This window comes from Ptychodera flava, chromosome 18, assembly GCF_041260155.1.
Source record: "Ptychodera flava strain L36383 chromosome 18, AS_Pfla_20210202, whole genome shotgun sequence".
Lineage (NCBI taxonomy): Eukaryota > Metazoa > Hemichordata > Enteropneusta > Ptychoderidae > Ptychodera > Ptychodera flava.
The window spans coordinates 7,912,727-7,931,543 of NC_091945.1; the positions used below are offsets into that span (position 1 = coordinate 7,912,727).

The 18,817-nt window shown below is 36.4% G+C and overlaps 1 protein-coding gene across 1 annotated transcript in view; it reads right to left on the reverse strand.

The window, feature by feature from the left end:
* Window positions 1-1,092: 1,092 nt before the first annotated feature.
* Window positions 1,093-18,817, reverse strand: part of LOC139117907 (hyalin-like) — a 122,040-nt gene continuing 104,315 nt past the window's right edge. Inside the window, exons 14-22 of the mRNA XM_070681143.1 lie at window positions 14,095-14,334; window positions 12,123-12,362; window positions 11,635-11,874; window positions 10,395-10,634; window positions 9,272-9,511; window positions 4,828-5,067; window positions 3,896-4,135; window positions 2,554-2,669; window positions 1,093-1,116 (exon numbers count right to left, since the gene is read on the reverse strand). Coding sequence (XP_070537244.1) covers window positions 1,093-1,116; window positions 2,554-2,669; window positions 3,896-4,135; window positions 4,828-5,067; window positions 9,272-9,511; window positions 10,395-10,634; window positions 11,635-11,874; window positions 12,123-12,362; window positions 14,095-14,334 — 1,820 coding nt within the window. The remainder of the gene's footprint in view (window positions 1,117-2,553; window positions 2,670-3,895; window positions 4,136-4,827; window positions 5,068-9,271; window positions 9,512-10,394; window positions 10,635-11,634; window positions 11,875-12,122; window positions 12,363-14,094; window positions 14,335-18,817) is intronic.

Here is an 18,817-nt window from a genome sequence, read left to right on the forward strand (position 1 = left end):
CTTTAAAGAATAGAGTGGAATTTGATAACTTTCACCAAGCTAAGGAGCTTTGCTCCTTAGTATGCGCAGCTTTAGGTTGTCGATTACCCGCCATTTTGGACATCTTGCATGTGAGCAGTCCGAGTGAACCATTCACTATTGAAGTTCTATTAAAGTTGTCAAGGTCAGAACCCATCGTTAGGCTAAACTAAATATAACACTTGACAGTATCTTGTACCTCAAACGATTTCCTAATATTTAGATAAAAAGAAGCAATTGGCGAAAAACTGAAATAAATTGATCCTGACACGAAACTCGAACAATTCTAAAAGCTGCTTGTTTTGGTTCCACAAGTATGTAAAACAGATGTGAATCTGTGATGACCACGCTGATAACTGAATGCGTCATTCTAAAATCGCGATAGTCAAGTATACGTGTATACTTGAACTTCAGTCAAATAGTTGAATATCGCGTTCTCTGATATGTTCGAATGAGCATTCGTCATTCTTCGGTGGCGACTGTCAGTTTAACTACTATGATAACGACGATTGACAGACCAGCAGCACGCTATTTTTTAGCGTGATTGATCATGAGTTTTAAACGGGAAAAAGCAGTTGCTGCTTTGAAAAAAGCACGTTCGTGGTTGTTTAAATGTTTCATGTCCATGGAAGTCATTCTATCATTTTTCTATTTTGGTATATTTAAATTTATTGTATAAGTGTATAATTACCTAATAACATTTGAATCGCAATTATTCTAACGCTATACTGACATGAATTTGTGCTTTGATTTATCACATACTTTTCAATTGAGAATAACTTCAACCCTGGACTTCGACTGATTTCATGAGCTGTCCGCAAATAACAGTTCAGTTGGTCGAGAAAAATTATGCTTGCTCTATGATAAGCTCCGGTACAGATTGAAAAAACAAATGCTGGGTCAAAATTTCGTTTAAATTTAAATCACAGCATCCTTCTAATATAGCAAAACTGTACAGGTGTTACTCGCTTAGAATTTACAAAACAATAAGCTTACTTTTCCAAACCAAGCGGAGCAGACACCCCTGTGATTTTCTCGCTATAAAAGTTCGAACTATTGGCACATTTCTAATTTCTACTGAGAGTAATGCTTGCCTAACTGTCGAAACAAAAAGAAGTCACAACCATTTTCACAAAAGAAGAGAGAAAACTTTTGGTGACGTACAGGAACATAATCTTAATTGCATGTTTTAAACCGTAACCTAAGTGCGAACACTTTTGGTTGCCGGACGTCACTGGGCATTTGCAGACATAAAAACATTATCTGAGATTTTTTTCGTCAGTCGCAATAAGTTCGGAGCGGGATCAATTTAGTATGTCGGACTTCATAAGATGTAGACAAACATATAAAACGTTTTCAGAAAACGACGTAATTTTTGGATTTTCGTCAGTAGGACTTGTTTGTTTTGGACGGGGTCAGTTTTGAGTGTCAGCCTATTCTTTTCATTGAGTCCACGTCACTTGTAAGCGGACACCAATGTATTTTTCTGCAGCGATTAATTTTGAATGCTGGAATTTACTTGGCAAACATCCCATAAGACAAAGACTATTTGGATTTTCTGCAGTTATTTGTTTTGTAGGGGAACAGTTTTATTAAATACGTGTCATAGGAAAACGAGGTGAAAATAACGTAAACTACAATCAGCAGTCTCTCAGTTGTGCGCAAGATGCATCACCAGCTTTATTCGAAGCTCAGTCTAGTGTTGAATGAGTAGCGTTCTGCTTTACAGTGCACGCTTGTGACCAGTTCCAGCTCACTCCTTTTGTAAACGCATCGGAAACTGGAGTTTTAAGCTGGACCGTAACTCTCACAATTTCAACTCAACTCTCATTCCCGGCCACATATGCTTGATATTTCGCTTTTGTGGACCATGCTTTTGCGATTGACGTCTACATTCGGTCGCCACGACATACTCTCTGCTGGTAGCTCCATGCTGGCAGCTGGAAAGAAGACTGACGCATGCACACTCCTTCTGATGGAATTAACGTAATCTAATTACGCTCTTAAGATAGTCTTGACTAATCTGGAAATTGTTAAGACATAAGGAAAATGACGGCATGCAAAATGGCCAGCAATGTTCATTTTTGTTAAAATCTGACACAATTCCGAGTATGTTATGGTGTCCAACGTTTCGTTATCTGAAAGGCCATATTACACGGATATTTACCATAAAACAAAAAATAACCAAAATCGCTCAAGGGAGGTGGGTCTGACCCTTGAGGATCAACTAGCAGGGAAATTATGGCTTTCTGCCCCACTACGTCATTGCTCGAAACTCTTTTATAACGAGTGAAGCGTTTGATATACAGTTTATGTAAAGATAGCTTAATTTCGGAACACAAAGTGTTATATTTGTATTATACTTATTATTAATAAGTATTAAAGGAATGGATGAATATATACAATCTTACCTATTATTATCACATGGAAATGACAGGAATACCAATTTCCATATGGATCACTGGCATTGAAGGAGACCTTTGTTGAACCAATCGTGAACTTAGTTTCTGATTTATGGCTGCAAGTCACACTCACATTGCCTGAATTATCAGTGGCATTAGGGAATGGCCAATGCACAATAGCAAAAGGCTTGCCAACCAGCGTTTCCTGTTCAATATCATCGATGCAGTTGATTTCCGGGTTTTCTACATCTATGATAACAATTGAGGAAAGACCTTTCATTAATTTTCAAACTTTCGATAGATGGACATGTTTAAAAGAATAATAACATTCAAACATTTTCCCACACTCATTTTGATGTGTCAGTCTGGTTACATTTAGGCCGCAATCGGTCAATCCACGCAACTCTGCATAAAGCTATGCTATTTGACTCTACATTTGGTTAAATGTCTATTAAATAAAAAAAGTCGCGGCGATCAAGATCGCTAAAAAAATGCCAAAATAAAGTACGGAAGGTGGAGTAGAAGCAGAATGAAAACGTTACCCGATCAGGAATAGTCAAATATGTTGAGGCCCATCATAGGAGAGGTTGCTAAAATACCTTAATCTTTGTATAGGAGATACAATACAGTATGATGACCACCGTACTGGGACACACAGGTCAAATGTACGGCCATTTGACAAAATGATTAGACAAAACTATTTATTGGCCAAATAAGGTAAGAAGCTATGAAATCATAGAAGATGTAAAGCAATGCTTGTTTTTTTAGTTTATTATTTTTATGGCGTGGCTTTACCTTCGTTTTTCACCTTGCAATATCCTTTCGGTCCACTTACTTACATGTATATCCCATATGCAAAATACACTGCACGTGAACTATCCGTAAGAACAAAAAGGCAAGACTAGTGCTTTCAAACACTAATGACAAGAGGAGATTCACGACACCATTGACGTTGATAGTACTTATTTCACCATGCCGAAAATATCAATGTTAGGAGTAGGGCAAGAATAAAAATCTAACAATGCCTTAATAACGAAGACGATTCTCATGTGAAGAGACTGGCATGGAACATTGTACGAAGAAGGGCTCAATCCCTTTTAAAAAGGGAATTTACAATGACCTATTACGAAAGATAGCCTTGTGTATGTATGCAACTTGTACATTTCTGTAAGATTCTACTCTCATGATAAACTGTATGATACAAAGTTCACTACTTCATTTGAGCACTTTTAGTGTAGCCATCAGACCAGTTTAATCATTTACAAATACTGTTCTCCAACCAACTGCTACCTTGACCAGTAATCATGCATCTCGTTCGACATGTTGACCGGATACGCGGAACAACCCTTGCCACGATTGTGGCAGCAAGTATGACGGTTTGTGCGTGGGTACAGTACTTTCTTTACACTATACCAATTGTAAAGAGAGGGAGAAGGAACACATGTCTTATAAGAATGTAACAGAAAATTACTTACCAATGACTGTTATAGTAAAGTTACAGGAATTCCTGTTTCCAAAAGGATCACTGGCATTATAGTAGACAACTGTCTGACCGATGATGAAGTCAGTCCCTGACTGATAATTACCCATAATTTTCACATGTCCCGAATTGTCAGTAGCATTAGGAAATATCTGATCGACAGCAGCTGTAGGTAACCCAGGGTCTGTGTTTACTTTCAGATCATTGGGACAATGGATCCTCGGATTTTCAGCATCTACATAACATAGAAATTCATAACGTGATTATTGACCTTTGCAAGAATCATCTGCCAAAATTCATTTTCTGCAACTTAAGATTAAGAGCTAAGTAAGCATATATTTCTCATTACTTTCGCCTCCAATAGTACAACTGCAACAAACCCCTGACCCCTAATAAGAAATATAAAAATTACAGGGTAGAGATTCTGGTGCCCTACTTGTGAAGTTGAATCATTTCACAAGTTTGTTTAAATGGCGAATAATGCAAAGGAAAAGTGAATTTATTAAATATAGCATGACGTTGATGATAACTGATCATTAGACTGAAATATATCATGTAGATTATGACGATATTTTGGCTTTCTGAACATACCTGAAATTAAATGCATTGTTAAGGTTAATCTATTTACATTAGTTTGAAAGCCCTTTCTCAAAACAGGGAAAAAAAATTTGCCTTAATGACGTTCAGAGAGGTGAAGTAATTTGTTCCTTATACTATTGTCACAGGTTTGAATATATATTTTTTTCTTGATAGAAGCAAAATTCGAAGCAGATTCGATTCGATCGCTAGTGTTATTGATTTCCTCTATTCCAAAATAGCTTGTAATTGAAATAAACCAAAGCAAGTGTCAGGGTCCTGTGTTCGCCTGAATGTGTCTTATAGTTCAATATTGTCGGCAGACACAAGTTAAAATAACTGTACACTTACCGAAGACTGTTATATTGAAGTGACATGAATCCATATTTCCGGAAGGATCCCTAACATTATAGTTAACAACTGTAGACCCAATGCCAAACTCAGTTCCTGATAGATGGTTACTGGTCACAATCACATATTGTGAATTGTCGGTTGCATAAGGGAATGTCCAATTCACCGTTGCTGTGGGTTTTTCAGGATCGGTGTTTACGATGATGTTATAAGGGCAGACGATGCTTGGATCTTCTATATCTATCAAACAAAACTTATGCTATTAAGGGAAATCTATCAAATATGAATTTTATTTCGGCCAGATACGTTGACATGAAGGAAGGCAGTGAACAAATTTGGCAGTTCAGATGATTATCACTTCTAGTTATATAACAATGTTTATCGCATGAACGGGACCGAATCGCCACTTGTGTGACTTAGGACAGTAGTAGTTTTGATTTTTATCCGTCCTATTCTATATACACAGGCATATCATTCAATGACGAACAATCAAGTACGCTTTTATTGGCTTTAGTTTGGCGATACATCAAAGAAACTGAATGTAAAAATTTTACAGAATGCTTTAAAGAATATAAACAAACACCTATCTGAAGCATTAAACTTTCAATTGTGGCATTTATTTAGCTTCGCTACATTTCGCTACACTTGTTCTCATTTGCATAGAACTTTGCACCTCGCAATCTGAATAGATGCTGTTCTACGTCACATAGGTGGTGAAGAACGCCGGTTAAAAATCAAAATTACTACTGTTCTACGTCATCAACCGGAACTTTTTCCAGCACAGTACTATGCATATACGGATGTCGCGAAGTGCTTTTGAATAGATCGATCTGTCGCAATCAATACCGTGCTTTCATTACATTTATAGGAGAAGGTGACGCAATAAATTCAGACATGGAAACATGGAAAGCATGTCTAACGAAACTTCGAAGCGCTAAAGCATCAGATATAGTCCCAAAAATAACCATCAACCAGTTCTCAACATAAGATTGACTAGATAAATAAGTATTGTGTGATCTTCGGGAAAGCGACATACAAGAAAAACATCATGTCATTCGACAAACAACGATAGATATAATTTATCACCAAAAAAATCGTATATTCTCGATCGGCAGCGAACCTGCAGCGAAGGGCTGTAGTAAAGAATCAGTTGTCAGCCGTAGTCGCGCGGCCCCTGAACTCTGCAGTTCATCACTGAGGATGTAAATGTCGAAAGTTGTCTCAAACAACTAAACAGTATTTCCGTCAAGTGACAAAATTAGAGGTATCTAAGGGCGACGTATTTGTCACTACACACATCAAAGTTCGTAAGACGTCAACATTGACTATCGAGATCGAAATTGATGACTTGACAAAGGGGAAGACCGGCAAGGCCGTTGTGGACAGGTACGCAGTCTTAGTCATAGTGAGCGCCATTGAATGGAACTTTTCGGGCTAACAAAGATCGTACGCCTGTGATATTTTGAAAGCAACGCCAAGGGAAAAAAAGAAAGAAAAAAAGACAAGAAAAAAGAACTACTATTTTGATCTTCTTGTTGCCTTCCATTTATAAACAAATAACTCTGGTTACTATGGCCGTCAGTCACTAGCACAGTGACGCCTTCCTACAAGCCAATAGCTTTCTTCATTTGGCGTCGGTACAGCGCAAGTTGACAAGTTCATGTGACCAAATCCGTATGTCAAATTGGTACAGATGACATTCTGTGTATCAAATCTCAACTTGATCGGATTTGTGAATGGAAGTACCCAGTAACATTTACATATCTCCAGGGTGATTAAATGAAAGTAACCTGGGAAATAAAGTGCATACTGCGACAATATTTTTGCAATCATCGATAATAATTCCGATCCATCCACATTCAACAAAAAGTAAAAAGGCTGTTCATGTGATAAACATATAATCCTATGGAAGTTTCTCTGTTTTAAGTTACCGTATACTTGTGTATTTCGCGGAGCCGCACCACTGGACACACTGCACATTGTTATGTCCACTTTGAGTTTATTTATTACAGTTAGGCCGCGTTAAAAAAACGTGAAGGGCCTGAATCGCGATTGAATTTGTTTTCAGATCCCCCCGCAATACCCTCGAAAATTTTCAAGTCCCCCCTCAATACCCTCAAAAATGTTCAAGCCCCCACCAAATTTCCATATAGCCACATATTTATAGGGAATGCACGCAGAGTAAAAATAAACATGTTATGTGTCGTTCTGTATGCAGATGTTGAACACTACCTCTTATCAGCAGGTTGTAGAGCCATATACCTAGGGCAAGTTCTTAAATTGATTCATTTTTAAATGCGCCAGTTGACTTTTTAGATTTCTCAGTCTAAGCCGACTTCAGTTTATTCAACTCTGGCCAGGTCAATGTTATTAGCCGAAAAGCAGACAAAATGACAATCATGAGAGAGTATATAAATTGTGTATTCCTGGCTATGTTTAACCAAATTGTGAAAAATGAATACTGTGACCTACCGAAATTTTTTGTTTAAAGCACAAGACATATATACAACTTAGATGCCACTTATAAATGTCTTACAAAATTGACAATACTGGAAGGTTAAAATGGTCCATGGAATTAGTGTTTTAATCTAAGAATTTTGGATGTAATAATGGCAAATTTGATAAAATGTAAACGATTCCATTTAGTCACATTTTTTTCTTTACTGTTTAATGTTTTGCTTTTGTGTTTTGTACAATGCGATATGAAAATTTCATTCACTGCATGAACTTGAAATGAATTGTTTCATATATTGATTTTAAGGGATTTTAGAAAAACTGACTTTTCATTGTACATTTGAATAAGATCAATTATGGTGACCTCATCTTTTTTCTCTAATATTTGATTGTTCTCATATGCCACAATTCAAACATCCATGGTAACTATAAGTCCCCTAGTTTCTATGTGTTGCTCTCTTGCTGGATCTTGTGTACAAGTAGATGTATGTTTCACTGTCAATTGAGTGTCCTATGACCGAAACTTTTCTTAAACTACATCAGAGACAGAGCTACATGTATCACTATCCACTATCACTGCCAGTATGTAGTAGCAGGGCAGTAGTTGTATTAACTTTTTATTTTGACGATATTTTAGTTCAGTTTACACAATTGCGTTCTTGTTCTACTCCCTACAGCATATTGAGCTGCCCAGTATGTAGCTTGCCAACACAGCCTACGTGTACCATGCATTTGTATCATTCAATTATGACCAATATTTAGACAAATGGGCTTTGTTGACAAACTGAATATTGTGTTTTTCAGCATGTTGTAGAGAGACACCAAGAAACTGTGATTGATACATTACGTAGAACTATTGAACAATTATCAACAGTTGCTGCTCCTGCCCCATTACAAGGCCAACTTGTTTTACGAAAATGTAATGGCATTAATACATTTTTAGATTTTTTCGAGATTAAAGACACAAAATGCGACAAAACAGTTCTAGAATTTGTTTAATTATTACTAACATTAGAACCATTGGACGACATTAAAAATGTTGGTAGTCAAAATATTTTCAGTTTCCCCCTATAGGCAGAGCAAAACATTCAAGCTCCCCCTCAACTACCCCAAAAATTTTCGAATCCTCCTTGAATTCCTCCCCCACACCATTTTTTTAACGCGGCATTATATACACTCACGTTCAGATTTATAAATACAGACTAAAAACTTAATTCGCCGGCCTAGTAAACAACCTAAATATGTTAATTTTCCCCGGTGTTATTAATGCGGCTTTTCAAATTATTCTACGGACTTTGTCCGTTTGGATAATATTGTACTCAGACATAGGATATTTAAATTAGATATACAATTAACTACCGCATTTTCGTTAAAGACCTAACATGATCACAACAAGTCATTGTAAATGATACAGTAACCGCCTGTAATTTAGGTGATGAAAGATGTGACTGAGGTGTAGTCAATATAATGCGCCATTTAGAATGTGTGGGAAAAAGGTAGATGCAGTCATAGCATTTTGTCTTTGTGCTGTTTTTAAATGTAATTGGTCTTGGTGTGTTAAGTTAATGGCTTATATCCACATTAAAACATGAAAGAAAATTGCGCCAAGTGACCATATTGGATATTTTATTCCAGATGACATCTCAACTCGCATTTCCCTTGGTCAATACATAAAACTTCACTCACTTGTCTTGGTATGTCTCAGTTCCATATGAATAAAAGTGAATTTATTCTGTACTTTCTCTTCAGAGACAACAAACTTGGCTATGTGCATGTGGTAATATAATTTATACATCAACAACCCCCAAGGTGCTTGTAAATGTAGCTTTGCACTCCACTGTGATCTTCATATACTAGTTTGTCTGTTGTACAATTATTTTGCATTTGCCATGTATCATATTGAATTATTATTTATAACTAGCTGTACATTTTACAATATTCCCAAAAATCTGCCTTCTTTACCAGTGTCAAAACAAAAGCGAAATCTTACCATTCACAGTTACATTCAAGTGACAAGTTTCCATATTTCCAGAAGGGTCACTGGCGTTATAGTGTACAGCCGTATGCCCAATTATGAACTCAGTTCCAGATCGACGGCTTCCCGTTGTTGTCATCATTCCAGAATTATCAGTGGCGTTAGGAAATGTCCAGTTCACAACTGCTGTGGGTTTTCCAGGGGCTGCAGTTGTGTTGATGTTGTCGGGACAGATGATACTTGGTTTTTCTTCATCTACACATAAAAAAATTACATTAGCATGTTATATAATTGAATTCTGTACAAATAACTGTTAAAAAGCTTTCTGGTAGACCAGAATGTGGTTCCAAAATGACGCACTACTTGTAAAACATGAAGTGCAGTGGAATGGTAACAATCTATGAAACTTAGAATGCAGAGATCGGTTTGAATGTATATCCACTAGGGCTACATATCAGCCTCTGCTACACAATTATTCCATTGTGTCTTACAGCCATTCCTATTCTTTAATGATCATATACCTTACTCATTCCCAATTGAAAATGAGAAGGAGCTGACGAGGACTGACACCTGATGTTATTTCAAGCCGGTTAAAATGTCCATCAGTATGGTTTCGTGACAAAGAAAGATTCCAGGAGGCTATTTACCGTTGGTGGCAATAATTAGGCCGATGGAAAAATCGCCTGGCCAAATCTTTCAGATATAGTAAAGGGACAGTATTGAGGAATCTATATTTATCCAATTTTAGGAAATCTCTGAAACCACGCAAATGGAGATAAGATGCCTCTAAACATTTCTGATCTGCCGAACGATGGGATTGCCAAAGGTTGATCTACAGGCAATTTTCTTAACTGCACATTTAGAAACCGAACAAGGATGCCTAAAATGCATGAAGATGAGTAAAAACAAACAAAACAGTATCTCTAGCTGAAGAGGCTTGTACAATTGGAACTGCAGAAAACGGTGTTAAAATCTGTCACTTCCTGGGTTCTCAATCGAATGTGTATGTTAGAATATAATGACTGTGGCAGCTGTAATCTTAGGGAACAAGTTCTTCAGCCAGGATGTCAAAATCATTGGCTATGGAGGGACTGGTATATAACACATGAATCAACAAGTTTGCGAGTCAACAACTTACCAATGACTGATATAGTAAAGTTACAGGAATTCATGTTTCCAAATGGATCAGAAACATTATAGGAGACTACTGTTAGCCCCATCAAAAACCTAGTCCCTGACTGATGGGTACCAGAAACATTCACATATCCCGAATTGTCTGTTGCATTAGGAAGTGTCCATCTTACAACAGCTGTGGCTTTACCAAACTCTGTGCTGTATTTCATGTCGTACGGACAAAAGATCATAGGATTTTCAACATCTATGCAACAAAGAAATAAAGAAAAAATGATTGACCTTTGCAGAAATGAACAGCCAAAGTTGGCTTCCTTAATTACACTCAGCATTGGGCAAAATGCCTGATATACATCAAGATATTTACGTAAATTGACGTAAATGGAACACATAATTAGTTGTTCACGTTACGTATATATTTGTAAATGGAACATATAAATACGTTGATATATCTTTGCAGAACAAGAGTATACGTAATGCAGTTCTTTTCACACCAAGTGTACAATGTACTGGTGCATTTTATTAGTATATGGCAATGTGGAAAGTTGGTTTATGTGTGCATATTGTTGTATATCAAGCATTTTGCCTAGTGAAGGACTAAGTCAAAGTTTGCATTTTTCTCATTACTTCATCCTATACCATGACCAATACAACATCACCTTATCAGGTATCGAACGTGATTTTCACATTCAATTTACAAAGAGAAATGTCAAAAGCAACGTAAATTTGTTTAATGTAGTCTGATAAACATGAATCAGATGGTTCCATTCTATAGAATTTGTATGTAACATGTAAAGAACGAGCTTGTTGCCTCGAAACAAAGTGGACATCGTTTGATTAAGAATTAATTACTTAAAACGTATCATTTCCCATGTATATTTCATTATTCTTGACTTGGAACTGTCCAGCTTTGCATCTTCAAGGCAAAAGTATTGCTTAAGAAGATTAAAATACATAGTTCTGATATTCTTACACTGAAGACCATCATTTGTCTAAAATACTTTTGAGAGTAAAATAATGATTATGTTATGTAAGAAAAATACTGTTGAAATAGTTTTTTTAATGAAGGATTCCTCTCGACGAAAATGAAACTTTTAGTTTGAGCCATAATTCCCCCCTTGCAAAGAAACAAAAATTCAAACGCACACTGTTCACTTGACACTGCGAAACTGCTTTTATGCTCAGGAACATTGAGCTAACAGTGGCGTGATCCTAGGCAGGGACAAATACAGAAACTGGAAACTTACCAACGACTGTTACATTGAAATGGCATGCATCCATATTTCCGGAAGGATCACTAACATTATAGTTGACAACTGTAGACCCAATGCCAAACTCAGTTCCTGGTCGATGGTTGCTGGTTACAAACGCTTGTTGTGAATTGTCAGTTACATTAGTTAATGTCCATTTCACGATTGCTGTGGCCTTTCCAAAGTCTGTGTTTACGTAGATATCATCGGGGCAGACTATAGATGGATTTTCAATATCTATAAACCAAAATCATACGATACTAAGAGGACTTTGTTTCAGACGTATTTGGCCTGATAATTATGACATGGGCAGGGAGAGACCGGACGTTACAAATTTATAAAATTATATGCATGTAGTAGGATAAAGTCTCTTGAACTAATACATATACGCCATCGCTACAGTCAATAGGATGAAAATAAGCATAAAAATCTAAATTTTCAGAATTTCAATACAAAACAAATACAGAAACAAATTGAAAACATACCAATGACTGTTATAATGAAATAACATGAATCCTCATTTCCAGAAGGATCTCTAGCTGTGTATTTGACAGCTGTCATGTTGATGATGAACCTTGACCCTGATTGATGGTAACTATTTACAGTCACATTTCCTGAATTGTCAGTGGCATTCGGTTGTATCCAAGTCACAACTGCTGTTGGTTTGCCAGGGTTTGTAGTCAAAATGATGTTATCCGGACAAACGATGCTTGGACTTTCAACATCTAGGGCACAAAGTAATTGAGCGATAATTTCTTAAAGTGATTTTATGGTACACAATTACAATTATTGGAACTAATTTGAAAAAACAGGATATTGTAGTAATTATTAAGCAAAATAAAGATCATCTACTCTTCTTTTTGGGCAATTCATATGTTTTTTGGTAATATGTAATATTGCAAATTTCGGCCACAGTGCATCTAACAATTACGATAAGTTTCAAGAGTGATAAGATCCTAATGCACTAAAATCAAGTCTGTTCAAGCAGCTTTCTAGAATTAAGTGGCAAGTAAGCCAATTGTCTTCTTTATTCTGATATCGACAGTAATTATCATGTCTGACATTTTTATGATCAGGTGCTCAAGAATTACTCATTGTACTGAATGTAAACCTGCACTTCTTGAGTTTATTATTATATTTACTTATTTCAATTTATTTCGGATTAAATCTGTCCATAGATATCTGATTTCACAGTAAGGAAATCACTTAGAACATTACAAAAATATTATATTTCTTCTTAATAAATATTGTGTTGATAGACAAAACAAAACCAAAGATACAAAGAAACAATTCACAGTTGACGACCATCGGAGATGAAATACAGACGATCATATTCCAGCCTCACGATCATATATGCACTATAACGTGTCATACAACCACACATTTTGTACAAATCATTGGTAATAAACATTGCATCTTTGTAGGCGACTCTCGCCTTTCTCATGGTTCTGGCAGTAAAGATGAGCCAGCTCTGGAGGATTAAGCATATTGTCTTGGGCGCTTAATATATTGATCATGGCATTCAACACGTTCTTTTAGGCATGCGACATGTTGCCTTGCGATCTGGCAATATTATCTCTGCCGCCATAATTTTGTCCATGAGAATCAAACACTGAGATGTAAAATGGATTCCGCCGGGATTCCAACATAATTTGGCAGAATCCAAAATAGAATCCACCATAATCCATGGTGGATTCTGCTCTTTTGGCACTGAACTCGAAAATATTTGTCACGTGTTTAGGTGGGAATCAAAATTTATTATTGCTGAACCAGGTGCCAATAGTTGACTGGCTAAACAATGGTACAAACATTTGCAAAATTAATCGCAAGAAGAACACTGGAAAATATAGTACTAAAGAAGTCCATAAAGTGTTTTCTTATCCGATCTAATGTTTCATGTCCCCTTTATTTTATTTTGTTGTTTCTTTCACTCGCAATTTACGAATCGTTTTCCTGAATTGATAACACACGCACTTTACTTTAACAAAAATGTAATGAAAGCATATTTGAACTCGTTATCACTTGTCATTGTCACGATTAGAACAAATTTGCGAGAATAGGGTATCGTAAAAAAATTGTTTTGTCAGCAGTTTAAGCAAATCTGCTTTTTTCTGCAATCAGATTGTTTTTATGAATGGTTTTTAACATTGAAACTTCAGCAATTAGGCACCGAATACATGACAAATTTGAATGATTAAAAGGTCATATTCTAATAAGTGCCGATACAGTGACTTAAACTGCGTCAGAGAAATAATAAAAGATTTAAGGATCAACTGGCAGGGAAAATGGCTTTCTGCCCAACTACTTCATAGCTCAAACTTCTTCTGTAACAAAGAATGAAGCGTTTGATATATAGTTAATGAAAAAACAGCATAATCTCGGAACACAAGTGTTATATTTGTATGATATACTACTTATTAATAAATTAACGGAATGGATGAATAAATATAGTCTTACCTATTATTATCACATGGAAATGACAGGAATACCAATTTCCATATGGATCACTGGCATTGAAGGAGACCTTTGATGAACCAATTGTGAACTCAGTTTCTGATTCATGGCTGCAAGTCACACTCACATTGCCTGAATTATCAGTGGCATTGGGGAATGGCCAATGCACAATAGCAAAAGGCTTGCCAACCAGCGTTTCCTGTTCAATATCATCAGGGCAGGTGATTTCGGGGTTTTCTACATCTATGATAACAATTGAGGGAAGACATTTCATTAATTTTCGAGAGATGGATATGTTTTAAAGAATAACAACATTCCAACATTTTCCCACACTCATTTAGATGTGTCGGTCTGGTCACATTTAGGCCGTAAACGGTCAATCCAGGCAACATGCATGAAGCTATGCTATTTGACTCTATGTTGGCATAATTGTCTATTAAATCGAAAAAGTCGCTGCGAGGGAGATCGCGAAAAAAATGTCAAAATAAAGTGCGGAAGGTGGAGTAGAAGCAGAATCAAAACGTTACCCGAACAGGAATAGTCAAATATGTTGTGGCCCATCATAGGTGAGGTTTTTAAAATACCTTAATCTTTGTATAGGACATTAGTATGATGACCATTATACTAGGACACACCGGTCAAATTTACGGCCATTTGACAAAATGATTAAACAAAACTATTTATTGACATATAAAGGAGAGAAGCTATGAAATTATAGGAGATGTAAAGTAACGCTTGTTTCTTAGGTTAAATATTTCTATGGTGTGGCTTCTCCTTCGTTTTTCACCTTGCAATATCCTTTTGGAACACTTACTTACATGTATATTCCATTTGCAACATACACTGCACGTGAAGTATCAGTAAAAACGAAAAGGCAAGTGTTTTCAAACACTAATCACAAAAGGAGATTTACGACACCATTGACTTCGATAAGACTTGTATTCATCATGTCAACTATATCAATGTTAGGAGTAGGGCAACAATAAAAATCTAACAATGCCTTAATAACGAAGAAGATTCTCATGTGAAGAGACTGGCATGTAAACATTGTTGGAAGAAGGGTTCAATCCCTTTTAAAAGGGGGATTTTACAATACCCTATTACCAAAGATAGCCTTGTATTTGTATGCAACTTGTACATTACCATAAGATTCTACTTTCATGATTAACTGCATGATATAAAGTTCACTACTTCATTTGAGCACTATTAGTCTAGAGATCAGACCAGTTTAACCATTTACAAATACCGTTCTCCCACCAACTGCTACCTTGACCAATAATCTTGCATCTCGTCCAACATGTTGACCGGGTACGCAGAACAACCCTTGCCACGATTATGGCAGCAAGTATGATGATTTGTACCTTACAAAATAATCACGTGGGTACAATATTTTATTTACACTATACAAAATTGTAAAGAGAGAGAGCAAAATGTCACGTTTGTTCATGAACACATGTCTTCTACAAGAATGTAACTGAAAAGTACTTACCAATGACTGTTATAGTAAAGTTACAGGAATTCCTGTTTCCAAAAGGATCACTAGCATTATAGTAGACAACTGTCCGACCGATGATTAAGTCAGTCCCTGACTGATAATTACCCATAATTTCCACATGTCCTGAATTGTCAGTAGCATTAGGAAATATCCGATCGACACCAGCTGTAAGTTTCCCAGGATCTGTGTTTATTTTCAGGTCATTTGGACAATAGATTCTCGGATTTTCAGCATCTACATAACATAGAAATAAATGAAGTGGTTATTGACCTTTGCAGGAATCATCTGCCAACATTCATTTGCTGCAACTTAAGATTGAGCGCTAAGTGAGCATAATTTTTCATTACTCTCGCCTCCAATAGTACAACTGCAAAAAAACCCTGACTCCTAATAAGAAATATAAAAAATACAGGGTAGAGATTCTAGTGCCGTACTTGTGAAGTTGAAAAAGTTCACAAGTTTGTTGAAATGGTGGATAATGCAAAGGAAAGGTGAATTTATTAAATATAGCATGACGTTGACGATAACTGATTGTAAGTGTAAAATATATCATGTAGAATATGACGATATTTAGGCTCACTGAACATACCTGAAATTAAATGCATTGTTAAGTTTAATCTGTTTACTGTAGTTAGAATGCTCTTTCTTAAAACCGGAAAATATAAACATGGTTATGATTTCCATAATTTGTTACTGTCATTTGCCTTAATGACGTTCAGAGAGGTGAAGTAATTTGTTCGTCACACTATTGTAACATGTTTGAATATATTTTTTCTTGATAGAAGCAAATTTGAAGCAGATTTATTTCGATAATGTTATTGATTTCCTCTATTCCAAAGTAGCATGTAATTAATAAAAAACTAAAGCAAGTGTCAGGGTCCTGTGTTTGCTTGCATGTTTCTTGTAGTTCAATATTGTCGGTAGACATAAGTTAAAATAATTGTACACTCACCGACGACTGTTATATTGAAGTGACATGAATCCATATTTCCAGAAGGATCCCTAACATTATAGTTAACAACTGTAGACCCAATGCCAAACTCAGTTCCTGAAAGATGGTTACTGGTCACAATCACATATTGTGAATTGTCAGTTGCATAAGGAAATGTCCAATTCACCGTTGCTGTGGGTTTTTCAGGATCGGTGTTTACGATGATGTTATAAGGGCAGACGATGCTTGGATCTTCAATATCTATCAAACAAAACTTATGCTATTAAGGGAAATCTGTCAAACATGAATTTTATTTCGGCCTGATACGACGACATGAAAGGAAGGCTGTTAACTAAAAATGTAATTTCAGATAAAAATTACAAACGACCTAAAAATAGGGCTAAAACTGCAGCAAGTGAAAATAAATACAGTAAAAAATTGGCCAACCAGCGAGAGATAAAATACTTGTTCATGGGCAGAGGACAAAAATCTGCAGAGGACAAAAATCTGCAACAAGTAAAAAAATACAGTAAAATACTGACCGACCAGCGGGAAAGAAATCACTTGCAAACCGCAGAGAATAAAGTCGAGTTTTAGTAGTGACGAAGGGTTGCACCCTTAACGTCTGCGATTTCATTCTCTGCGATTTGCTAGTGTTTTATTTCTAGCTGGTCGGTCAGTATTTTACTGTATTTGTTTTTACTTGTTGCAGTTTTTATCCCCTGCCTTTCAACAAGTATTTTGTCTCTCGCTGGTCGGCTAATATTTTACTGTATTTGTCAGTTCAGATTATTGTTACTTCTCATTATATAACAATGATTATCACATGAACGGGCCCGAATCGCCACTTTTGTGACGTAGAATAGTAGTAATTTTGATTTTATATCCGTCCTGTTCTACGTCACACTGGTGGCAAAGTACAGGACGGATATAAAATCAAAATTACTAATGTTCTACGTCATCAACCGGAACTTTTTTCCTGCACATTACTGTTCATATACGGATGTCGCGAGGCGCTTTTGCATATATCCATCTGTCGCGATCAATACGATGCTCTCATAACATTTTTAGGAACAAGTGTGCAATAAATTCAAACATGGAAACATGGAAGGTATGTCTAACGAAATGTCGAAGCGCAAAGGCATTAGATATATTCCCAAGAATAACCATCAACCAGTTCTCAACATAAGATTAACTAAAGAAATAAGTACTATGTGATCTTCGGGAAAGCGACATAGAAGAAAAACATCATGTCACTCGACTAACAATGATAAATTTCATTCGTCACAAAAAATTCCGTACACTCTCGATCGGAATCAAACCTGCAGCGTAGGGCTGTAGTAAAGAATCAGTTGTCAGCCAAAGTCGCATGCCCCCTGAACTCTGCAGTGCAGCATTGCGGATGTAAATGTCGAAAGTTGACTCAAACAACTGAACAGAATTTCCGTCAAGTGACAAAATGAGAGGTTTCTACGGGCGATCTACTTGTCACTGCACACATCAAAGTTCGTAAGACGTCAACATTGACGACCGAGATCGGGATTGATGACTTGACACTGGGAAAGACCGGCGACGCCATTGTGGCCAGGTACGTAGTCTGGGTCACAGTGAGCGCCATTGAATGGAACTTTTCGAGTTAACAAAGACAGTAAGCCTGTGATATTTTGAAAGCAACGGCAAGGAAAAAGAAATAAGAAAGACAAAAAGAAAAAAAGAAAGAAGAACTACTATTTTGATCTTCGTGGTGCCTTTTTTCATAAATAAATAACTCTGGTTACTATGGCCGTCAGGCACTAGCACAGTGAAGCCTTCCTACCAGCCAATAGTTTTCTTTATTTGGCGTCGGTACAGCGCAAATTGACAAGTTCACGTGACCAAATCCGTATGTCAAATTGACACAGATGACATTCTGTGTATCAAATCTCAACTTGATCGGATTTATGAATGAAAGTACAGTAACATTTGCATATCTCCAGGGTAATTAAATGAAAGTAACCCGGGAAATAAAATGCATACTGCGACAATATATTTGCAATCTTCGATAATAGTTTCGATCCACCCACATCAAACAAAAAGTAAAAAGGCTGTTCATGTGATAAACATATAATCCTATGGAAGTTTCTGTTTATAGTTATCGTATACTTGTGTATTTCGTGGAGCTGCACCACTGAACACACTATACATTGTTCTGTCCACTTTGAGATAATTTATTACAGTTATATACACTCAAGTTCAGATTTATTAACACGGACTAAAAACTTCATTCACTGGCCTAGTAAACAACCTAAATATGTTATTTT